Genomic DNA, 26,450 nt, shown 5'->3' with positions numbered 1-26,450 from the left:
GCGAGAAAAGAGTGCGAGAAAGAGTGCGAGAAAGAGTGCGAGAAAGAGTGCGAGAAAAGGAGTGCGAGAAAAGAGTGCGAGAAAGAGTGCGAGAAAGAGTGCGAGAAAGAGTGCGAGAAAGAGTGCGAGAAAGAGTGCGAGAAAAGAGTGCGAGAAAGAGTGCGAGAAAGAGTGCGAGAAAGAGTGCGAGAAAGAGAGCGAGAAGAGAGAGAGAGATGGAGAGAGAGAGAGAGCGCGAGACCCAAAATGCAACAACTATCAAAGGAATTTTTTTCGTATGAAACATCATCACAATAAAAAGAACATTGACGACCCAGGGAGGTCTTCAGTTGAAGGAAAAAAGTCACCAATGACAATCGCTGTATAGTTTTGAAATTAGATTAGATTCCCTACAGTGTGGAAACAGGCCATTTGGCCCAACCAGTCCACATCGACTCTCCGAAGAGTAACCCACCCAGACCCATTTCCTCTGACTAATCCATCTAACACTATGGGCAATTTAGCATAGTCAATCCACCTTGGATCGTGGGAGGAAACCGGAGCACCTGGAGGAAACCCACACATACACGGGGAAAATGTGCCAACTCCACACAGACAGTCGCCAGAGGTGGGGATCGAACCCAGGTCCCTGGTGCTGAGAAGCAGCAGTGCTAACCAAGTTTATGTATTTTTAATACAGGCTTTCGATTAGATTAGGTTTTTTAGATTAGATTAGATTAGTGTTGAAACAGGCCCTTCGGCCCAACAAGTCCACACCGACCCGCTAAAGCGCAACCCACCCATACCCCTACATTTACCCCTTACCTAACACTACGGGCAATTTAGCATGGCCAATTCACCTGACCTGCACATCTTTGGACGGTGGGAGGAAACCGGAGCACCCGGAGGAAAACCCACGCAGACACGGGGAGAACGTGCAAACTCCACACAGTCAGTCGCCTGAGGCGGGAATTGAACCCGGGTCTCGTGCCACTGTGCCACCGTGCCGCTTGTATTGCAAAAGTATATTGTTATAGAGTTGGAGCAGAAAATAAGTTGTTAAGATAAAGGGGGGCTTAGCACTGTGAATAGTTGTTGTTTAATGTTCACTTTTAGAGTTAAAGATTAAATTGATATTATTTTTGTTAAATGGTGGAATTTGGGAGTTCTCTGTCACTCATATTTTAACATGATTTGGAGATGCCGGTGTTGGACTGGGGTGTACCAAGTTAAAAAAAAAAAAATCACACCACCAGGTTATAGTCCAACAGGTTTAATTGGAAGCACTAACCTTCGGAGCGCTGCTCCTTCATCAGCTGGTTGTGCAACCTGATGAAGGAGCAGCACTTCAAAAGCTAATGCTTTCATATTTTAATAGATTACGAGGTGAGGTGAACTTTTCTGAGTGTTAGTTGAATTAACAGAGAGGTTCACTGCCATGTCATAAAAAGGCTCAGGTAAACAATTCAATTGCAAGAGGCATCACAACAGAGACCAATCTCATCCTCATCCAACATCCAAAGGATAACTTTTCTTTGTAATCGATGGACTGTGAAAGTAATCCAGCCCAATGTTTTTAATCTGCAGACTGGGTAACATAAGGGACATTACTAACATTTTGCTTCTAACAGAACGTCTCATCCACCATAAAAACACTGGGACCATCCAAAACTGCATGTCTCAATTTCATGCTGCTTTTACTCTCTCAGGTATTGAGAAATTCTATAACAAGATTAAGGCTCATTGTTCTCTTTGTTATTAAGGAAAGAAACCATCAATTTCGGGAGATCCCAAATTCAAGACAAAGGCTTTGGTGAGTAAGCTGATCTAGACCAAGGTGGCAGTAAAGCCAGTGCAATTTGGAGATGCTTCACGAGGTGAAGCAGAGGAAAGACAAAACTGTAAAAGAAAATGGCTAGTTTGGATCAGTATCAAATGACCTGCTGCAGGAAAACAGCCCATATGTCAATGACAAAAGAAAAAGTGGACTTGGCTGGAATCCTACATGGTTATTAGTGCTACTAAATTACAAGGGAGGCAAAGAAACTAAAATATAAAAGAAAAGACATTCTAGTCAGAATTCTATTCCAAATGCAACTAATTCGATCAATCAGAGCAATAAGACACAGGATTTGAATTGATATCAGATTCACAAGGGGAAAATTCAATTCATTTAAAAGCTATTAAAGAAAGGAATTTCAACATCATAAAAGTTACGTTAGAAAATATACCTCTATTTGCACATTTTCAAAATTAATATGACAGATGCTAATGTTATTGTTAAAGTCATTTGAATAACAGGTTTCCTGATAGTATTCACAAAAGCATACAACATAATTAAAAAAGATGGCCAACTCCAGGGAACAGATCACGTTTCCTCTAATTAAACCACCTTGCATTATATTTGGAAGATAGACAAACAATTGTGAGTCAAAGCACAACTAATATACTTATGCATTTGATAAATATACCACAAATATTGATCTTTATGAACACAATAACATGATTTTACACAAGTACATTTAACAGCAAAAATACCTGCTCACTTCACAGGCGCATTGACAGAAGAAGTTTGTCATTGAGTGGTGTAAAGAGCTACTATGCTAGGTTGCCAAATGCTTGAACAAAGAAGTTCATTTTAAAGGAGTAACTTAAGGGAGATGGAAATGCGCAGAAGTTCAGAGATTTAAGAAAGTAAGGGTTAGACACAGCCACTAATAATGAAGCAATGAAGAAAACAGCAGTGTGCAAGAGAAGTGCAGACCTGTTAGAATGTTATTTGGACTAAAAGACTGTAGTGTTTGAAATGAGGGCCAGGTAGATCTCATTGACTATGAGATACTTGATTGGGGTTAATGACAAGGACCAATCAGGAAGCCCAGATTTGGCAGATATAAACAGGGGAAAACAGGTCCAGGCAGCTGTGGAGGGGATTATTAGGGCCAATGCCTGCTCCACTTCCATGGTTACATTTGAGCCCAGGTGTCCCTGAAGAAGGAACACATGGTGTCTGCCAATACCCTCGAGGTTTTCAGGGAGCGATGGGAAGCACAGGGAATGGAGTGTTTTATATTGCCCTCCAACTCTATTTTGATTTAATCCCTGCCCTCCCCTTTCACGTTTTTGATCACTCAGCTTTGTCCATTGTTGAGAAGGGCACTGCTTGTCACTGACAACTCGGGTGTATCCTTTCTTTCTGGTGGTGGAACATAAATAGTGTAGAACCTTGAATATCCGAACAAGATGGGTGGGGAGTATTTTATTTGGATAACTGATCGTTCAGATAATCGATCTGATTGGAAACAAGTGATAACTTATGAGTGCCGGTTATCCAGCCATGCATGCCATAACGCTGTTTAACCAAAAACTGAACACTGAGTTGTCTAATGCCGTTTTTAACAGAACCTTGAGATCTTGTTTAGTTAGTCTGAAATTCAGATAATGAATGTTCGGATAATCAAAGTTGTACTGCAAAGATTTATGCACTCATTGTTCTTCAGTGTTCAACATCGGCACGCAAGCAACATGGGTGCTGGGGAAAAATAAACACTACCGCTGTCAGGCAATAGTGTGGGAAAAGAGAAAGAGAGAAAAAAGTATATATTTTTTGGAGATTCAGAGAGTCTCCTCTTTCTAGGGACTGGCTTTGAGCTGGCTGGCCGGAGCCCATCTAAATGAAGGGTGTATTGGTGACTATTTTAACCAGCATCTCTATTTCTCTCTGCTGATGAGAGAAAACAGTATGCTCCTGAAGAAAATTTGCTCATAACAATCTTTGAGTTAGGGTAAGCATTTCTGGCATCATGCCTTCATTTGGGAAGCTAGACTCATTCGATCCTACTGTTGAAGACTGGGCCCAGTATGTGGAAAGACTGCATTATATTTTCTGGGCAAATGACATTGGAGAAGATGAAAAGCAATGAGTAATCCTTCTGACTGCTTGAGGACGCATAGCATTCTTGATTATTAGGAGCGTAACCTTACCCTGAGGCACTGGATACTAAAATCTTCCAAGAGTTGATGGATTTAGTTAAGGCATAATACAACCCCAAGCCTCCTCAAATTGTGAGATGCTATTTGGGAACCTATACTGGGCAACATCAGACTAAGCATACAACATCAGTTCCATTCTCCTATGAGTACAAGTTGGTTCAGTTACCACTGATTATGGTAAAAGACTTGGGACCAAGTTTGATGGGGCAGAATTGTTTGAGAAAGATTCATCCAGCTTGGCTCAACATTTTTCGAATAGAAAATGGCTGCCTCAGTGAAGGCCAAATTAAATACCCAGAAGTTTTCCAGTAATGTCTAGAGTCTTTCAAAGGAGCTAAGGACACCGGAGATGTTGACCAGAAAGTAATTCCATAATTCTGCAAGGCCCACCTACTGCCATTTGCTGTACATGCAAAAGTACAGGCAGAAATCAAGAAGCTGGAAATGCGAAGACAGTTTCAGAATGGGCAGCAGCGGTCATATTGTGAAGGCTGATGGATCAGTTTGCCTTTGTGGGGTTTTAAGCAAACAGTAAACTGCTTCTTGGAGCTAGATAAATATCCAATCCCTCGCAAAGAGGACATGGATGCAAAACCGATAGGTAGGGCTAGATGAGGAGTCATAGAAGTATCCTACAATTAATACCGATAAGGTTTTGCACTAATATACAAGAGTGCTATTTGGGATATCATCAGCCTGCACCATCTTTTTTCAGTGGACGATGGAGAACATTTTACAAAGTCAGGTTGCCATTTATCTGGATGACATGTTAATAGTCAGAAAGACCAATGAAGAGCACTTGGAGAACTTGGACAGCGTGCTTAAACGTTTCTCCCAGGCAGGTATATGCCTTAGAAGAGAATATGTGTTCTAGGCACCTCAAGAAACTTCTTGGGCTACAGACAAGACCAGATTACACCCACTGGAAGATGCAGTGAGGGTGATCAAAGGTGTCCCAGCTCCCACATCAGTACCGGAGATTAGGTCTTGGGTTAGTGAATTATTTTGGAACATTCATACGTAACCTGGCCTCCATCTTGTCACTATGATGCCTGCTATTGAAAATGGGTCCACCTTGAAATGGTCACCTATCCAAGTAGTAGCCTTTAGGGAAGTGAAAAAGAAGCTCTCATCTAAGTTGTTGACCCACTACAATTCCAGGTGAGAGGCGGTGCTGACATGCTCCCAGTATCAGGGTAGTGTTATCTCACTGATGGCCCAATAGAGAGGAACACCCGATAGATTATGTTTCCCAGACTTTGGCTAATGCGGAATGCAAACACACTCAATAGGGAAGGAAGGTTTGGTCAAAGATTTGTAATAGTAAAGAACCACAAATCCTTCTCGGGCTACTTAAACAATACAAGGCCATACCCCCCAAAGTTTCTGATCGAATTCAACAGTGAGTCCCTATTCTCAGTACATGCAATTACAAGTTGGAACACCATCCAGGAGGCCAAGTAGCAAATGTGGATGCCTTGAGCGATCTCAATTGGCAGATACACCACTGGTGGTACCTCCCTTGGACATCCAGTCACCACTGCCAATATCTGACTGTGGACATCCTGGCAAAACTAAAATAGCTGGTGGTGATGGGGAAAGCAAAGAGGCAATGACAACCAGAACTGAAACATTCCTGGACCTGGTGAAACCAGATCACCACAGAGTGACTGCCTTGAGTAAAAGTCGTCACTAGATATTGGCTGAAATCCACCAAGGTCACCTGAGGGTTTCCAAAATGAAGGTGCTGGCAAAAAGTTATGTCTGGTGGCCAGGGTTGGGGTGGGTCAGTGTCCAGAGTGCCCACAAGGGCAAAACCTGCAGCCAGCAGTACCCCCCACATTCAACCAAATAGATGGATAAACCCTAGACTCGGTTACACGTCCTTTCGTGCTACTCCTTCCATGGGGTTAATGTTCTTGGTCATTGTGGATGACCACTCAAAGTGGTTGAATGTACATAGAGTTTATTTGGCAAACGCAGGGAAGATGACTGAAAAGCTGTGAGCATCATTTGCAATATGTGGACTCCCGGAAGAATTGGTCACAGACAATGGGACATCATTCACCAGAATGGAATTTGAGTATTTCCTAACGTCGAATGGCATTCAGCATGTTTGGACAGCTCTGTACCATCCATCGTCTGGTGGGAAGAGCAGTCCAAACATTGAAGGCGGGCTTAAAGCAGCAGCCTATAGCTTCACTCGACACCAAACTGTCCCGGTTCCTGTTCAATTATAGGACCACACCTTATGCAACTACAGGGATTTCTCCAGCAGAGTTGCTGATAGGGAGAAGACTCGACACCAGTTTAAACCTGATATTCCTAGAGTTAAGGGTAAAATGGTAGCAGGAATGCCTATGCCGGCCACATGCTTCCTTTAAGCAAGAGAGGTAGTTTATTTAAAGGAACAAAGTTTGGTGTTGAAACAAGGGAAATGGTCCTGAATGAGGCAAGGTCAATGCAAGTTCAGGTCCTGTGACATACAAAGTTTGAATAGGTGAGGTGATCATGAACAAACATGATGATCACCTGAAAGCTGCTACCTCGCAAATGGAGCAGGAGCAAAACATACCTGGCCCCTCAGAACAGGCAGAAAGGCTAACAGAAACTACAGGTTCACCCACTCCATCTAGCATCGAAGAAACCTTAGAATCCAAGATGGCCCTGATACCATTCTGCCTGAAGAAGAGGATGAAACTCTCCTGAGATGCTCCGAGCGCGAGAGCTGGGCTACGGTCCAGTATACACCACCTATGTCCAAGTCAGAGTCAGAGGAACTGGACCTTGAGTGAAAATGTCCCCAGGAAAAGCTACAAGAAAAAGAACAGGCCTATATTCCTAGACTTAGCGGGGAAGGGATGTAATGATTGGAACAAGGGCAAGGTAGATTGTATTGACTATGAGATCCTTGATTGGGTTTGTTAATCTGGGAGCTCTGACTGACAGAAATAACAAGAGATTCAGAATGTCTCCTAATTCTAGGGACTGGCTCTGAGCTGTACTGTGCACATGTAAATCTTGGTGATGAGATACCAGTTCCCAATTTAACATTTGACCATTTAGTTTATCTTTCTTCAGTCTAACATCCAACAAGCATCACTCCTTATCTCACATTATTACAGTTCTCCTGCCATTTCAGCCAACTCCGCATATCTAAACCATCCCCATCTAAAACTCCGGAGCAGGTAGAGAATGGGTTTAGATATAGAATAAAGCTCTCGCTAGACTGAAGCTTTTCAAATTCCCAGGCCATGTTCAGAATGGGATTAGATATTGATCAAATCATTCACTTCTCCCATTGCAGAAATTGGAATCAATGTCAGTCAGTGAACACAGAGGCAAGGGTGAGGAAAGACAATGTAAATTATAATGTGGCAGTGGTTGAAAATCAGCAGAAAGAGTGCTAAAACAGTTGAAACACGGCAGATGACAGCTATTCTCTGGTTAATTTCTCAATACAATGCCTTGACCACTCAGAGTCGAACAGCCTGGTTTAAAATTTAAACACGGCTTGCCAGCTAACAGTCAGTCATCATCTAACTAGTGCATTGTTCGTGGAAACACCTCTCCTAGAACCTACTTGGTGACCAAGCACCAATCTGCTCTCAAAGAGCGTGACGTTGTTTCCCTCTTCATGCTAGCATGTCTTACAAATTGTCCTGATGAGAGCAAGCTATGAAAACCTTCAACAAAAGTGCAATACTAGAATAAATTTCAGTGTTGTGTTTAGTCTTCATAGTTGGGTTTCCATAAAATCATGATGCCCCAATTTAATCTTTAATTCGTTACTTTTATTTTAAAATACGACAGTAATGACAGAAATTGTGAGTACCTGAAAACTATTAATAACTGGTAAGTACAACTACTTTGGAAGACCAATGAGAAAAAAAAACTGAATGAAGATATATTAATCATCTCTCCATTTCAGATACAAATCTTCCTTGTACAAGTACTCACTTTGCATGGAACTCAAGGAGATTTCAAAACACAAGTCTATAAGGGACCACTTTATGAATTAAAAATGAGAAATATGAACATTGTTTATAAAAAGGGGAGAACGTACAATTTATAGCCTGGAAGAACAAATGAAGCTAACTAATGTGTATGAAACAATGTTACTTTTCAGGGACGTTGAGTTCAGACAAATTAGCGTTATTTGTTGTAGATTTAAGAGTCCAGCACAGCAACAACCCTTTGATTGGTCAGTTTGGAGTTTAACATTGACTGTGTGAGGGAAGTGAAACAAGAGGGCAATACAGAAGCCTCCAAAATTTAGCTGCATCAATCTTTCCTTCCTTTCTGTTTATATTTTCGCTCTCCAACTCTGTTAGGAGAGCAGTAAAACTACACTCAGAAAAGCTGAAAGAAATAATTCTAAAACCCAAAGACAAAAGTAAAGACGCGGGTCCAACGAGACAACCAGTGAACCAAAGACTAACCATCACTGTGCGACAATATCGAGGCATCGTTGCAGAATCAACAGGATTGTGAAACCAATCCATCTAGTTTTGTGATTTGGGCTCATAACAGAAAATTGTGTACTCCTGGCTTCTTTCCCACTAGCCATAATACCTTTTATTTTATCTTTTATATCTGTATATGTATATAGGAATTTTAAAAGGGAGAATGTCTAAAATACATAAATTAAAAAGAACTGTTATTTATTCTTATTGTTAAAGTGTATTCTAATAAATAGAATTATTTTTACTGTTACTGAAGAGAACTGGTGGGTTTTGCATTTCTCCCGAGTAGCAGTCAGTCAGAGGCAAATTGGGACTTCTGGTGCAAAAACAGAAATTGTTGGAAAAGCTCTGCAGGTCTGGCAGCATCTATGTAGAGAAATCAGAGTTAACGTTTCAGGTCCAGTGACCCTTTCCCAGAACTGTTCTGAAGAAGGATCACTAGACCCGAAATGTTAGCTCTGATTTCTCTCCACAGATTCTGCAAGACCTGTTGGCCCTTTTCAGAAATGTCTGTTCTAGTTTCTGATTTCCAGCATCCAGGGTTCTTTCGGTTTTTATTTTGGACTTCTGACAGTTTCATTAAATCTTCACAATTGTGACAAATTTGAAAATAGTGGGGCTTGATTCTCACTGCACTGTCCAGTGAGTGGTGTCAGGTTGCTCTTTGATTAAGTATAAAAATTAGCTGATGCTTTTTCAAATAACACATATCATTTTAGAATACAAGAAAAGACGAAAAGCTATACGTTGTCTATGATGTCCAATTTCTTATTTGGATACCAAATATTTTCTCATTTCAAACAAGCTGCAATTTTTTTATTCACTTGTGGGTCGTGGGTGTCATTGGTTAGCTAGCATTTATTACCCAACCCTAGTTGCCCTTGAGAAGGTGGTGATAAGTTTTCTTTCTTCTGCAGTCCATATGCTATAGGATGACACACCTTAGGGAGGTGAATTCCAGGACTTTGACCCAATGACAGTGACGGAACAGCAATATATTTCTAAGTCAGATGGTTAGTGACATAGAGGGGAACTTGCAGGTCCTGGTGTTCCCATGTACCTGCTACCCTTGTCTTTCTAGATGGAATGGTAATGGGTTCAGAAGGTGCTGTCTCAGTATTTTTGGTGCATTTCTGCAGTGCATCTTGTTGATAGTACTGCTGCTACTGAGCGACAGTGATGGAGGGAGTAGATGCTTGTGAATGTGGTGCCAATCAAATGGGTTATTTTGTCAATCTTCATGAGTGTTTTTGGCGTTGCACTCATCCAGGCAAGTGAGGAGTATTCTGCCACACTCTGACTTACTGCTTTGTCGATGATGAATAGGATTTGGGGAGTCACGAGGTGATTATTTACTTGCTGCAGTATTCCTAGCCTCTGAGGCTTTCAAATCACACAACAATGGAAAAGCATTTCTGCTAATGAACATTTACAAAGAACTCCATTTCCTAAGTGTGCAGCTGATCACTTCCATTTTACTGCAATCAATTCAGATAAAACAAGCAATCCTTATAGAATTAATTCTTAGACATAAAGGGCTAGTTACCTCTATGGGCACAGTTGGTTAATCCAGCACTAATAATTTCCACGTATAAACCTCAGAAAATTACATTCTATCTAGATTGGGATAGTATAATTATTTCTGAAATAAATATTTTTTGAACCTATTGGTATCTGTGTCCAAAAAATTAATATCCCTTTCCTCAACAATGGCAAAGAATGCCAAGACATAATCAAAGTTTTTGCAACAATCTTCAACCAATACCCAAATGGACAACACCTTGCAGCCTCCTGCTGGGTGTCTCCATCAGCACAGGAACCAGTCTTCAGACAAATCAATCACTCTACATCATACCAAGAAATATCTGAATGCATGAATGACACAAAAGGGTATCAGGCCCCAACAGCTGAGGACTTCAGCTCCAAACAATGCCACACCTTGAGAAAGCTGTTGCAGGTACAGCTACAGCACAGATATTTACTCCTCAATCACAAAACTGCCCTGAACGATGCTGTCCACAATTATTGCCAGATTAGATTACCTTTAATCGTCAGCAAAGGGATGGCAACTTTTGTCATCTTTTGTCAACTTGGCACTATTGTCAAGTGGCACTTATTCACCTGCTCAGTGATGCTTAGTTGAGTTCCATGAGGATTATTCAGCTCAAGATCTAATTGCAGCCTTTGTCCAATCATGGACAAAAGAGCTGAATTCAAGACATGAGGTTAGACTGACTGCCCTTGACATCAAGGCACTGTGAAATCATTCAATTTGGTTAGGAGAACAAGGAGATAAAATAAAGCATGTATAGCAATGAGCATAGCTGCCTTCCAGGCAGATGATCTGGCTTCAATTCCCAGCCACTACAGTTTGTCCACTTACAAATTTTTCTAATTTAAATCTCCATGCTAGGGACTGAACGTAATGCACTGAAATACTGGGTTCTTGAGATGCAGTGGTAGTGTCGTTTCCTAGGACCCCCAGAGGAAGTGGGTTCAAGTTCCAACTGCTCCTGAGGTGTGACAAAACATATCCAAATAGAAATAGGTTTAATAGAAATATTCTACTGGGAGGACCGGGACAAATATTTTAAATTGTCTACTGATGCATAATTGCTTCCCTGAACAAATTCATTAGAAAATATCTCCAATTCTAGAGGACAGGCTTCTTGTGGCACTTTGGTACAGTACCCAAATCAAGATCAGAAAGCCTGGGTTCAAGTCCCACCTATTCTAAAGCTGTATCATAACATTTCTGAACAGGTTAATTAAAAATATATACTAGAGGAGCAAAAGGACCTGAGGGCATTTGTACACAAACCATTTTGACTGTGGCAAGGCAGCTTGAGGAAACAATTAGAAAAGCATGAATGTTGTAAAGATGGACATAGAGCACAAAGGAAAGGCAGTTATGATAAATCGTACAAACAGATCACCTGTACAGTTATGATTAACGTCAAGTGGAATATTATATCCAGTTTCTCCCACCACACTTCAGGAAGAATGAAAAAGCATGAGAGACTGTACAAAAAAAGATTCAGAGCAATGGTTCCCAGTCCAAGAAAATTCAGTTGTAGAGACAGGATAGAGAGATAGAACTGTTTGTACTGAAGAGGAGATTCGATAGAGGAGTTCAAACTCCTAAGGTAGATTAACTGAGTAACTAAGGAGAAATTGTTTCTGATTGCAGAAAGATCCAGAACCAGAGGACACCGATTTAAAGTAAGTAGCAGAAAAACACAAATTGGTGACAGGAGAATATTCCTGAAGAAGGGTTTATGCCCAAAACGTCGATTCTCCTGCTCCTTGGATGCTGCCTGACCTGCTGTGCTTTTCCAGCAACACATTTTTCAGTTCTGATCTCCAGCATCTGCAGTCCTCACTTTCTCCGACAGGAGAATATATTTTTGTTCACAGCATTTTATGGGGGGCCCTTTAATAGATGAGCAGGTCAAAAAGGCAGGTCACAACCACCTTCTAAAGGGCAATAAATACTGGCCTAGCCAATGGCAACCAATCCCATGAAAGAAAAATAATGCAGGCTGTGGTTAAGATATAAAATTCCATGCCCAAGAGTCTGGTTGAGGCAAATCCAATCATGGCTTTCCAAAACAAAAGTGTATCACAGAAACACTGGAAAAGAATTATGCAAATTGGCCCATTGATTTCACTTTTTCAATAAGATCATGGCTGACTATTTATCTCATTTCCATTGATGTCATCAGTACCAAGAAATCTATCGTGCTCAATGGTTAAGCTTCCACAGCCTGCTAAAGACAGAGAACCTCAAAAGATACACCATCCTGAATGAAGAAATTCCACAGAGGTGTGGAAGTGCCAGGGGCCATATTGGGCTGAGGGGTGTGGCAACTGTGAGGAACTGTGAAAAGCAAGGGAAATGGCAAACACCAGGGTCATGTGGGGCTGCGAGGGGCAAGAAACTGCACAGGAGTCAGGAGGGAATAAATGAACCACCTGGGAGATGGAGAGAGTAGGGATGAGGCTTGTGCAGATGGCTGGTGGTGGTGGCAACCACGTGGGAGACAGGACAGAAAGAAAGCACAGGGTGGTGGTGATGGTGGTGGAGGACAGGGTGAGAATCTGCACTAGAGACAGGGGAGGGGAGAGCACATGCTACCCAAAATTCAGCTGAGGCCAACTTGACTGCCCACACACATCATTGGGGAATGTGTGTTAGAATCTGGAATGTGAATGTGCAATCTGTTGATTTGAACCTGGGTCATATTCCTTTATTTGCCTACTTTAAAGTACATAAGACTTTAATATTAATCGTTGCCTTATTTCTTTATTTTCCTACTGTTGTATGAAGTAACACTTAACTTCTTAACTCTTATTTCTCTTACTACTTTGTAACTATGTTTTTTTGTATCTAGATACATTGATACTTAACATGGCGCCATTATACACTTCTCACTGTACTTCTGTACTTGAGTCCACATGACAATAAAATCTGAAAAAAATTCCACTACAATAACTAGCCATGAATTTTTTTCAACAGCATCTTTCCAACTTGGGACCCTTGATCACGTAAGATTTGTGCAGGACACCTCCAAATCACACAACATTCTTACTTGGAATTATATCACTATTCCTTCACTGTCACTGGATCAAAAGTCTAGAACTCTGTCCGCTAACAGACCTTGTGCCACTGACTGTGACAGATCACCACCCCTTTCTCAAGAGTAATTAGACCTTGGCTTGCCAGCAATGATCACATCCTGTGAATAGTTAAAAAAAATCTTATTTTTGGCCTGTCCTCAAATGCTTACAAAAGAGAACAATTCTCAGAATCATTCCAATGAATATTAATGTTTTCTGCAACATGATAGAGTTTGTGGTGGGTCCTACTTTGGTCATATTAATTTTCAAATTAAAGCCAAAGGTAGATGGAACTTTAGTTATGTGAACGCAATTTATTTATAATAAAATTCTGTGATCTTTTGCAGACCATGCGGTATCAGGAAGAAATTCATCAAAGAGAAAAGCCTATTCCAGTGAAACCTCCAGGCTGTGGCGTTTATAGATGGCTTTTTACAATCAGAACAGCATAAAACTGGAGACAGTATAATATTATTACAATTGCCCATTTTGGTTAGTGATACAATTTTTTGTTAAATTCCATTTCTAGCTGCACACATTCCTACAAGGCCAACATTTATCATCCATCTTGAATTACCGCCATTTATATAACAAAGGTACTCTCACAAGATTATTTATAAAAAGGTATACATTTTGGTTTTGCAACTATAATGACACAACAATTGCAGTTGTAAGACATCAATTCCTCCTGCAAAGATGATGTTTTGATGCATTTGGCCACCACGTCTCCTCCTCCTCCGCCCACCTTCTCCAGCGGTGGCCCAGTGGGGGGTGGAGTTCATGCTAGTGCTGAGGGGTCTGAGTACCTGCAGGGCACAGTTAGTTCAGTGCCAGGGGCCATGTGAGGCAAGAGGTGTGGAAGTGTCAGGGGCCACATTGGGCTGGGGGGGAGGGGTGTGGCAAATGTGAGGAACTGTGAAAGGCAAGGGAAATGGCAAGCACCAGGACCACATGGGGCTGTGAGGAGCAAGAAACTGCACAGGAGTCAGGTGGGAGCAAATAAACCACATGGGAGATGGAGGGAGCAACGGTGAGGGCTTGTGCGGATGACTGGTGGTGAGAGCAACCACGTGGGAGACAGGAGGGAGAGAAAGCACAGGGGGAAGGTGATAGTGGTAGTAGAGGCGGACAGGTTGAGAATCTGTGCTAGAGACAGGGAAGGGGAGAGCACATGCTGCTCAGAATTCAGCTGAGTCCAACATGAGTGCCCCCACACACATCATTGGGGAATGTGTGTTAGATCTTGGAATGTAGTTGTGGAATCTGTTGACTACTGTCCCAGCCCCAAGCACTACTGTAGGAATTCCTCACTCTGCCAATTGCAGGTGTAAGACATCAATTCCTCCATGCAAAGAAGAAAATTTGATGTCACATCTCCTCTCCCCCAGCCCCCAACTTTTAGTGCTTCATCCATATGCTGGTCAACAACTGAAGTAAGAGGATGGTAATGTCAACCTGAAGCACTGAAACTCATAGCAAGGTTTCCATGCTTCAAACTCCAAGTGCCAAACTCACTCAACTGTGTCCACACATTACTCCTTTCCCCCACCAGCTGGTATGTCTAATGTGCCTGGACTGCCTGTGGGGCTTTTTGCTTATAGTCATATTCCAGAACCATTCCTATGTCAGGCTAGCGAGTATGTAAAGTAACGTTCCTAACAGTGACATTAGCACACGAGATGGTAACGAAGGGCTCAGTATACTGTTAACTAGGCTAAGAATGCTTTTGTTCTCATCAGTGCTACTACCATTGCATAGTTATGAGTCAACTACATTGGAACGATCAATTAGGTTAGGTGAGTGTGAAAGGTCTGGTTTGTTGATGGACATGAATGCCACTTTAGTTTTTAGAAAAACCAGACAGTTTCATTTTACTTGACATCTTTTCATTTCAAATTCATTTTAGGTTTTCTTTTAAAAAATTAAATAATCTTCACAAATTGCCATGTGAGGATTTGAACTCCTGGTGTGTGGATTATTACTCCAGGCCATTGGTTATTACTAACACATTACTAGTATCTATCATATCCATGATGGAAGATAGAATCTTGAAAATGAATAGCAGCATTATTTCCATTTGTGACATTTTCCATTTCTTATTTTGCTAATGTTCTAGGATGTTCACTGGCAAGATAAAATATAAACTGGACCCATGTGGTAAAGTGAAAGCAACAAATTACAAAAGCAGAATCTCTATTTTCTTTTCTGCAAAAATAGCCAAGTGCATTACAGTGTGGGAAAGAATGTTTTAATTTGTTCGTGAGACATGGATGGCACTGGCATTTGTCACCCATCTCTAAAATAAAAGGAGTAATCTTGTTGAACTTCATTGAAAGATGCTGTTGAAAAAGTTGTGAGAACTGTGAATGTTTGCATCTTGCTATCATGACTAGAATATTAAGTTTAGTAATTTATATCCTTTCAATTTCCACAGCATAATTTGTTCTTTTTGTTGCTAATAATGTTAACACAGCTCAAGAGAATAGTGGATATGGTATTCTTTGATACGGACTAAAAGCTAACAGATTCCCTGGTCTTTGGTGCATATAGTCATCTATCTGAAGGAGGAGGAACACAACTATGTCACTGTCCCTGGGTAGAAAGTCAAAGGAGAGAGCAAAATCAACTTGTGCTCCTAATTATCAAGCGAGCATTTCTGGAAAGTGATTATCTGGCATCAAACCGATAAAACTCGGCTGTAAAACCAAATAACCTGTTGGTGCTAATGAAGAATGATCTCTTGGCTGAACTACCAGATGGCCATCAGTGACTGTGGAGCTGACACCCAAGCAATATATGCGATTGCTTAGAGGAAAGGCCAAAAAACCGAGAGAAAACAAATAAAATCATGCTAATGTGCAACAGATCTATGACTTTTTTTCTTTCAAATCTTTGTATCTAAAACATACATCTGAATTTCTCAATTCCATAATTTAAAATATATAGTTCATAGATTGTATAATTAATAATTTTACTGAACAAGCTGTAATGCTGCCAAGTGATACTTTCATGAATAACATTTCCACATCTGCTGCAATTGATCCTTCTTTATCCAGCACAAAGCAGAGAAATGCTGCCAATCAAGAACATTCTTTCAGCTTGAAATAGATTTCAACCTTTTCAAGAAAGTTGAGTTTTGTGCAGTGTAAATAAAACAAATTCCTTGCTTTCTTCAGTACATCCCTGCTGCTTTCCTTGGAGGCTCTTTCCTGAATTCTGAAATTTACACAGCAATCTGAAGTGAATATTTCACGAAGTGATGCACAGCTTCAAACAGTGAAATCCTTCTAAAAATACTGAATTCTAAAATCAGATTTTAAAGAAAGAAATAGCACCAAGTTCTGTAAGTGGGATCTAGTTAACCAAGATCAGAGAGCATCACCCAGAAAAATTCAAATTTGAAACCTACTTATTAAACTCAGACAAAAGGATAACTAGGGAGAGAATGGGTCCCTCAAAGATCAGCAAGACAGCCTTTGTGTGGAGCAGCAGAAAATGGGGGGAGATATTAAACGAGCATTTTGCATCAGTATTTACCGTGAAAAAGGATATGGAAGATATAGAAAGTAGCTAAATAGATGGTGACACCTTGCAAAATGTCCATATTACAGAGGAGGAAGTGCTGGATGTCTTGAAATATATAAAGGTGGATAAATCCCCAGGACCTGATTAGGTGTACCCTAGAATTCTGTGGGAAGCTAGAGAAGTAATTGCTGGACCTCTTGCTGAGATATTTGTATCATTGGTAGTCACAGATGAGGTGCCGGAAGACTGGAGGTTAGCTAATGTGGTGCCACTGTTTAAGAAGGGTGGTAAGGACAAGCCAGTGAACGATAAACCAGTGAGCCTGATGTCAGTGGTGGGCAAGTTATTGGAGGGAATCCTGAGGGACAGAATGTACATGTATATGGAAAGTCAAGGAATGATTAGGGATAGTCAACATGGCTTTGTGCGTGGGAAATCATGTCTCACAAACTTGATTGAGTTTTTTGAAGAAGTAACAAAGAGGACTGCTGAAGGCAGAGCGGTAGATGTGATCTATATGGACTTCAGTAAGGCGTTCAACAAGGTTCCCCATGGGAGACTGATTAGCAAGGTCAGATCTTACGGAATAAAGGGAGAACTAGCCATTTGGATATAGAACTGGCTCAAAGGTAGAAGACAGAAGGTGGTGGTGGAGGGTTGTTTTTCAGACTGGAGGCCTGTGAACAGTGGAGTGCCACAAGGATCGGTGCTGGGTCCTCTACTTTTTGTCATTTCCACAAATGTTTGGATGTGAGCATAAGAGGTGCATTTAGTAAGTTTGTAGATAACAAAAAGGTTACCTCAAATTTCAACAGGATCTTGACCAGATGGGCCAATAGGCCGAGAAGTGACAGATGGAGTTTTGGGAAAGCAAATCTTAGCAGGACGCATACACTTAATGGTGAGGTCCTAGGGAGTGTTGTTGAACAAAACAACCTTGGAGTGCAAGTTCATAGTTTCTTGAAAGTAGAGTCACAGGTAGATAGGATAGTGAAGAAGGCATTTGGTATGCTTTCTTTTATTGGTCAGAGTATTGAGTACAGGAGTTGGAACATCATGTTGCAGCTGTACAGGACATTGGTTAGGCCACTGTTGGAATATTGCATGCAATTCTGGTCTCCTTCCTATCAGAAAGATGTTGTGAAACTTGAAAGGGTTCAGAAAAGAGTTACAAGGATGTTGCCAGGGTTGGAGGATTTGAGCTATAGGGAGAGGTTGATCAGGCTGGGGCAGTTTTCCCTGGAGCATCAGAGGCTGAGGGGTGACCTTATGGAGATTTACAAAATTATGAGGGGCATGGATAGGATAAATAGACAAAGTCTTTTCCCTGGGGTGGGGGAGTACAGAACCAGAGGGGATAGGTTTAGGGTGAAAGGGGAAAAATATAAAAGGGACCCAAGGGGCAAACTTTTCACACAGAGGGTGGTACATGTATGGAATGAGCTGCCAGAGGATGTGATGGAGGCTAGTACAATTGCAACATTTTGGAGGGATATGGGCCGGGTGCTGGCAGGTGGGACTAAATCGGGTAGGGATATCTGGTCGGCATGGACAGGTTGGATTGAAGGGTCTGTTTCTATTCTGTACATCTCTATGACGTTATGACCAATACTGTACATGCCTCATTCCTGATGAAGGGCTTTTGCCTGAAACGTCAACTCTCCTGCTCCTTCGATGTTGCCTGACCGGCTGTGCTTTTCCAGCACTACACTCTTCAACAGTACTCTAGATGTTGTCTCACCAATTCCTGTACATCTAAAGCATAATCTACTACTTTTGGATTCAATTCACCTCACATTAAACAATAACACTTTGATTAGCTTTCCTAATTGCTTCAAAAGATCTGGTTTTGCAGCAATTGCTGGCTGCACATTTATTGGATAGTGATACAATGAATGACTCAAATCAGATTGAAAATTCTTCTATTAAGCCAAATATAATTAATCACTAAAAATTCATAAATAACATTGATAAAAGCTTTAAAAAAACACCAAAAGAATCAAGGGGTTCAGAAAGGTCACTGGACCCAAAATGTTAACTTTGTTGTCGGACCTGCTGAGTTTTTCCAGCAACTTCTGATTTTGGTTTTGATAAAAGCTAAAATAAATACATACATTTTCTAGAGAATCTCAGCAGGTCTGGCAACATCTGTGAAGAGAGAAATAATATTTTAAGTCTGATATGACTCTTTCAGTCTTTTCAGAATTCATAGCAGATTCATAATGTTAATTATGTTTCTCTCTCCACAGATGCTACCATATCTGCCGACTTTCTCCAGCACCATCTTTTTGTTTCAGATTTCCAGCATCAACAGCATTTTGCTATTATTTGATAAAAATTAGATGTATTTGCCATGTTGTTCTATTCCAAATGTATTTAAGCATCGCAATTTTGACATTTTTATGTTTCTACCACGTCACATCTACCTTTGCTTTCACATATAAGTTAACATGTTTATGTTACTACACTCGAATGCCAGCATTCAGCATCGTTCTGTACCATTATAATTAAAATATATTTTTAAAATGGCAAATGTAACAACAACTGAGGCTAAATCTTGTGATTTTATTGCAGCATTGGGACAATATCAGTTCTTTCGTCCTATATCAGCATTGAAGGGAACTCAGTCATGTCACGGCTGGGGTGTTAGAATCAAACCTAGCATTCCCGAATTTAATTTACATTCATCCCACTGTCATTTGGAATGATGGACCTTCAGCAACAATACTCAAACGTCAGACACGCTCTGGTTGTAACGTCTGATTCTTAAGTAATACAGTGAGTCATAAAATCCAAAATGCAAATTATTTTTCGTCTTTATTGTACTATTTTAGCTGTTTCAAAGGATCAAAATCGTATGAGTAACACGAATTGTAAAGCCTGTGCGTTTTCGGAAGAGAGTGGTGCTGAAATGGACAGCTCCCAATGTCGCTCCTCCGAGCGCGCAGAGATTAGACTGTTTTGGACAAATGCTTGGGTCGTTCATAAACATGCATACAGAAGCTTAAAGCCCTCTGCTTCAACACCAACAATGAACCCTCAAAATCTACAGCTTCTGTGGAGTTATACTCATGCGGAAACAGATACTATCGCTGATTAGAGACACATGGGTGCCCAGCTGATTAAAATGTGGTTCTGAAATAGACAGCTCCCATTAGCGGAGCGTGCGGTGTTTCAGCACCATCCAGAGAAACAAAATGCAGCGATAAAATGGAATTGAAAGAGGCAGCTCTTAATCAACGGCACACGCTGCTTGGGGAGATAGTGCTGACAATGTCTGCACCAAGCGATCATCGTGCGCTTAGAACGGAACTGGAACATCATGATTATATTTTTTTCAAAGAAAGCTTCAATAATGATCATAGAACACGACATGTATCGGCAGATTACACCGGGAGTGAATAACGAACATTGGTGGCAAAGAAATCAGTTTTCTCCTCATATTTTAAGCGAGGCAGTTTTGCACTCGAATGTTCTGCCTGGCTGCATTCGGCCGAGCACTGAAGCTAGTAATTGCCGTCAATGCTGCTTCAACTAAGCAACCCAACAAATATAACACAAACAGCTGTCAATACATATACACTTTACCCAATTCTTCACTCAGCTATCCTCAGAGTTCATTCTTCTTTACTCCGATGGGAATACTGGCGGCCATAAACAAACCTGGAGACCTCATTTGTAGCTCATAAATTTTAGCACTGCAAACATCATATATCAAGACATCTAAAGATCAATGTATGAATGACTGTTTGAATCATACATCAATCTTGCAGGGGGAAAAAAAGCGAATACCGAAAGATTTGCTGCTCTTGGTTGGTTTAATAAGAATCAACAAAAAGTTAAACTATTGCCAGCCAGCACTGTGGCCGGTGGTCTGGTTCTGAAAGGACAGCTAGTTCTGGCGCCGAAACTCCAGCTGTCCTGATGCGCAGTCAATCTTTAAACCGATTCATAGTTGATTTCTATTGTGGAGCTCTTCGCTCTGTTCCCTCTTCAAAGTTGCACTCTTTACTGCAAGGTTTTCAACAGCCCCGTCACCAACATGTCAAAACAGCTGAACAACCTTCAAGATATGATTTTTCAGCCACACTTGGGAGGTTCAATCAAGCACCTCCCTGACACTACATAACATTCTGAAACATCGTCTCCTACTCTCCCCCCCCATCACTCTGTAATCCAAGACACAATCTGCTCCACCACATTCGCGTGAAAACCATTAAACCCAAACACATCACTCCCGAACACTTACAGGGTCGACCGAAAACAAATCCTGATCCATCTTTCTGTAGTGTCGGTCTGCTCACTGTCTCCTTGCTCACTAACTCTGCCCCTGGGTACCGTTTTCTATTTGATTATTTCTGCACCTCTGGCTTGTCTGTTTGCTTTCCCTACTGGGTGACAGCTTCCTGTTGCATTTCACTCATCGTGAATTGCAGCCGCGGTAATGCCCTCCCTTTCGGAATCCAGTGGCATTTTTTAAAAAAAAAAGCCTCAACCACCGAAGCGAATACTACAGCTGGCTTTGTGAATTCACATGTTCCCTTTCGAGTTCGCTGCCCTTTCACTGGTTCAATACAACTCACCCGTCCCAAAAATCCCATAATTATGAAGGATTCGTGTGACTCAGGGGCTGCGTGCATCAACATTTTGGTGTGTTGGGGGGGGGGGGGGGGAAGAGGGAGGGGAAGAGCGTGGGGGGGGGGGAGAGAGAGAGAGAGAGGGGTGAATAGTAGGGGAGGCAAATCAGTCTTGGTTGCTGTCCAGGCAAAGCTTTTCTATACTGCAATCCAAACAGAACAGGAACAACAAACATTTATAGTGTGCCCCGAGCGATCGCTGACTGTGGGGCGTTTGTATCCGATAAGTATCTCTGCAAAAAAAAAACTGTTTGAAACAACTGAGTGCGGGTTGCAAGCCTGCCCCCGACCAGACTCACTCAAGCCCTTCTGTTGCCGGGCTGGGAGCCACCTTCTGGCTCTGGCTGTCCCTGAACCTCCGCCCTTCTCCAGCGGGGGCCGGCCTCGGCCTTCTCGGTCAGCACAGGTCACCGTGATCGTGCCAGGGGAAGACTGGCTCGGTCGGTGTGTGTGTGTGTGTGTGCGCGCTCTCTCTCTCTCTCTCTCTAGCCCGGGAATCCCCGCTCCGCCGCCCCGCTTTACTCACCTGCCGGCCGCCGCTGCCCGTCCCCCGGGCGCTCCGTTCGGGGCCGCGGGTGTTTTCAGTGGCGCTGCAGCCGGCGCCGAGATGGGGGGCTCCAGCTCGCCGGTCTCCAAGCTGTTCTCGTTGCCCATGTCGAGCGAGGGCTGCCGCTCAGCGAAGCCTCCCCTCCGCCATCAAAACCATCTTCTCCTCTCCCTCCCCCCCTCCCCAAAATCCCTGCCTCCCCAACGAGGCCTCACTGCGCCTGCGCGCACCGCCCCTTCCCACCAGGGAGCAAGCGGGCAGTACTGCGCCTGCGCTCTGTCTTCGTAGCCCCCCCGAGCGAATTAATTGAACTGCGCTTGCGCATATTGGCAGAGCTCTTCCTTTCCCACCCCCGCCGCGACTGCACACCGTACTACGCCTGCGCTCACCGTCCTGATCTGCCAAACGCGGGAGACAGCACTACGCCTGCGTAGTTTGTCGCCGGCCCTCCGAGGCGGGTGACGGAACTGCACCTGCGCAGATTGTTTCCCTCATCTCCGAGCGGGTGACGGTATTGAGTTTGCGCAGAGTGCCCTCTTTCTTCCCAGCGGCAGGAGTCTCTGCCGACGGTCTCCTTTCTCTGGCCGTGGGCATGCCCATTTCATTTTTTTCCCTGCGGCCCTATGGGGAGTAGTGGGCATGCGCAAAAGTCTCCCAGTTGACTCTTCTCGCCAACATTGTTCTTATGAATGAGTGGATTAGTGTGGTCTGCACGCAATCCTTTTAATCTCCTGTGATACTTACATGGCTCCCTCCAACTAACAAATCAAATAGAATTCCAGAATACCCTGAATGTACTATACATTCTGCAGCTCTTTCTTGGCAGGACATCTCCATGGTTCCAAGATCTCAGGAATTTGCATATGCCAAGGCAAGCCCCATTATTTTTCGAAATGTCAATCCTTATAATCCTTCATTCTCTTTCTGAACTGAATGTCTGTACTAAAAGGATTCATTTCGTTTTACAAGCCCCTACCCCCACTGTATTCAATTATTTGCAATAATGCGATATAAACACAGTTTTATTTCTTGGTCATTGGAAATAGCTTCCTAGGTGAGAAATGGCTGAGAAAAATAATTATGTAGCTTTTAATCATATGATTTGGTAAATTTCAAACTGCTTTCACGTTTTAACGTCGTTTTTGTGGCAAATAACGGTAAAGCTGTTCTTTGTATACAGTAAATTGGATGCCAGTTATTCTGGTTTTAGATACGACAGAATAATTGCCAGAATACCTGAAGAACTCAGAAGGGTCACTGAAACCGAAACGGATGCTACCAGACTTGCTGAGATTTTCCAGCAATCTGTTTTTGTTACTCAAAGAACTCACTGACTTTAAGATTCTGCTAACTCAGGATGTTTCTTTATTTTTGAAAAGAATGAAAGTTTAAGGCGCATAACGCAACAAGATTTCGTTCTTGCGCCAAATATTCACCCAACTTGCACTTTTCTGCCGACATCAGCCTAAAGCACAGCGCCCTCTACAGAGTATGTGGTAAAATAAAACGCACAACAACTGATGCTGAGGATCTGAAACAAAAACAAAAATTGCTGGAGAAACGCAGTGGGTAACCGCACTCGCAACGTTAACTGCTTTCTCTCCACAGATACTACCAGACCTGCTGAGTTTCTCTATATGTTGTCTTTTTGTTTCAGATCTTCAGCATTTGCAATTCTTTGAATACGATATTCAAATTTGCACGAAAATAAAACAATGTCATTGAGGTACAGAACAAAAATATCAAGATTAGATTCAGAGAGTTGGAGACAGAAATGAGAAATAATTTCTTAAGAATGATAATGTATTTGTTTAAATCGTCAACAAAAACAAAAATCTGGAGGAAGCTGACTTTGAACATATAAAATGTTCAGTTCTGGTAAGGTTGTTTGACAGCAAATGAGACTTTCTGTTGAAGGGCTTATGCCCGAAAGGTCGACCCCGCTCCCGCTCTTCGGATGCTGCCTGACCTGTTGTGGCTTTCGGGCATCACACTTTTCGCCTCAGACTCTCCAGCATCTGCAGTGCTCACTTTCACCTAGCAGTTGAGACCTACCAGGCACTTACATATAGCATACATTGGATAGATATGAGGGCATTATAAGAATTTTATATTCTTCAATGTATTTGAATAGTGAGTGAGGCAGCAATATGCTGATTCCAGAATTTTTGGAGGAGCAAAATATGTATGGCAGCATTTCTAAATGAAATTGTATGCAAATAATCACTAAAAGTTGCTAATGACTTGCAATTAGAAACTGAAAACGTACTAAGGTTCATCATTATTTTTGCAGTAAAACCCAAACCATTACCTTTGACAATGCAGCACTTAAACCCAAAACCAGCTAAGTCAAACTCTGGTACCTATCTAATGGACTGCCTAGCTTAATATCCCAGAGGATTACAAGGATTTCTCTTGCATGCATTGTAAGTTGTTTTGAGCTTTTAGTGGCAATGTACTAAGTGCTCTCCAAACTAAAAGGCTTGATCAACTCATAAATTGTGAAGTTTTCCTGATAAAGGATAAAGTTCTGCTGAAAAGTTTGTCTCAACATTTCCTGATGAAATACCTTGACTCAAACTTGGAACTTTTAAATTGCCATCTGAGGTGTTGCAAAAAAAGGGGAAGTTGCAACTTGTCTCTCTCTTACAACTTAAAATGTTTATTTTTCTTAATGTCTTATATTCCCTCATTGCATGAGTTAATAAAGAGAATTCTTCAAAAAGGATCTTAATAGTATCAACTGAGGATTAGGTGGGGAATTGGGACTAACTTCATTTCTCAACAGGAAGCTGGTATGGACCTGAAAGACAGAATTGCCATTTTCTGTGCTGAAAATGACTCAATTAACTTACATGAGTATTTGTTTCACAAATCACATTGTTACATGGAATTCAATAATAGACAACTGTAAAAAAAAAACTGGAAGACTAAAAACAATACACACCAGTTGATGTGGAGGCAGACTAAAGGCTGGAAAATTTGCATCAAGTTGCCAATGCACATACTATAAATTTGCTATAGCCAAAACCTTTCTGCAAATTTAATGGCTCAGTAAACAATAGCTGTTACTGTATTGGCAGGTTTCCAGGTATGGTAAGAAAATGTCTATAGATGCGAGTGTTGTGTGAAGCAGGCTTGTTCAATTGATAGAGAATAAAAACTGCACTACTAAACTAACTTTGCAAACATATTTTAAATACTAACAACTTCACTGATGCTAATATTGTTGAAATAATCATATCTTACTGGTGTTACAGAACGTAAGCATCAACACGATGGATAGTGATACTAACCATCTTATCCTGTTCTCTGGTTGTAATGGCTTTGCTTTGTACAAAGTCAGCTGCTAAATAATCTATAAAAACAAGATAACATCTAAGAAAAACAAATGTTAACGATTCAAATCAGTAAATTCAGGCAACATTGAATCCCATCATTACTTATTCAGAGGGACCCAACAACCTAAATATCCAAAGTATTAATTGGCCCAAGCATGGATGTAGGTTTGTTCGCTGAACTGGAAGGTTCATTTTCAGACGTTTCATCACCATATTAAGTAACATCTTCCGTGAGCCTCTGGACGAAGCACGGCTGATGTTTGCTGCTTTCTATTTATATGTTTGGGTTTCCTTTAAACCCAAACATATAAATAGAAAGCAGGAAACATCAGCAGTGCTTCATCCGGACGCTCATTGAAGACGTTACCTATTATGGTGATGAAACGTCTGAAAATAAACCTTCCAGCTCAGTGAGCAAACCTACATCCAGAATCTCAACTTGAGCTAAAAACCTTCTCAAAACTTGCTGGTCCAAGCATATTAAAATATCCAGAATTGTATGAACAGAATTGATAGACAATACCATCAGTGCATCTTTTAAACCTGAGAGTTTGCAGAAAACAAAAGTCAGGTTCTTCAACAGAACAGGCAAAACTGCATTCAGGCTACTTCTATTCATGCAATAACAGAATTTGGATATTTGCATTAAACAGAATTTGGGCCTGTGAGAATGAAGCACCCTTTCCACTACAGGAAAGAATCCAGTTATTGGATGTTCGGTGATTTTGGCTTAGCTGTATGTGGTACAAGTCTGGCTCATTCCTTTTTTTCTGCTGTGTGACAATCATTCAAGTCATCACCTTTGTCACCTTTGTTACCTGGAGATTAGAAATGGAAATGGACTATACCCATAATGATAAAATGTTCTATAGAATAAGCAGGGAACTACCCCATCATTCTCGTACTAAGGCCAGCTTTGCTGCATTAAGTCATTTGTGGTATGCAAGCAAGGTTCTGTTTCAGATTCTATCCATTTCCAGTATTCTGAAGGCTGGGTCTATCCATGCTCATATTGACTGCTTTATTCAGTTGGACCATGTATGCAGAAAAACACATTTGACCACAAGTAAAACAGATAGTGGTGTCCTCAAAATAACTTAAAGGCCATACAGAAAAAGGAAATGCTGGATCTTGTCAAGGATACAACAGCTGGTTGCTAGACCGATAGTGAAAATGGCCCACCATATCAGATTGTAGTGTGCACTGGAGTCTGAGTATCACTGCACACTGTCCTCAAGATGGTCAGGATGGTGGAGAGACCAAAGTCTTCTAGATTATGCTTTTCAGAAAGACTTACTGAAAGAGATGCAGGATTCTTTGTGGAAGTATATCCTAAGCAGCT

At 41.6% G+C, this 26,450-nt stretch overlaps 1 protein-coding gene across 3 annotated transcripts in view; it reads right to left on the bottom strand.

Annotated features, from left to right (window-relative positions):
* The window catches only part of LOC122559103 (protein bassoon-like), a 368,910-nt gene extending 347,025 nt beyond the window's left edge, over positions 1–21,885 (bottom strand). The window contains exon 1 of one of the 3 annotated variants that reach the window (XM_087994486.1): positions 21,747–21,885. In XM_087994486.1, the coding sequence (XP_087850612.1) occupies positions 21,747–21,874 (128 nt within the window). In that variant the 5' untranslated portion in view covers positions 21,875–21,885. Of the gene's footprint in view, positions 1–20,171; positions 20,259–20,832; positions 21,025–21,746 lie in introns of those variants that run through there. The other 2 variants (XM_087994487.1, XM_087994488.1) reach the window with 2 other exon arrangements.
* Positions 21,886–26,450: the final 4,565 nt, after the last annotated feature.

Source organism: Chiloscyllium plagiosum, unplaced genomic scaffold, assembly GCF_037043375.1.
Source record: "Chiloscyllium plagiosum isolate Xiang-an unplaced genomic scaffold, Cpla_swu_hap1 HiC_scaffold_14, whole genome shotgun sequence".
Lineage (NCBI taxonomy): Eukaryota > Metazoa > Chordata > Chondrichthyes > Orectolobiformes > Hemiscylliidae > Chiloscyllium > Chiloscyllium plagiosum.
This window is presented reverse-complemented; position numbering and strand designations above follow the sequence as displayed.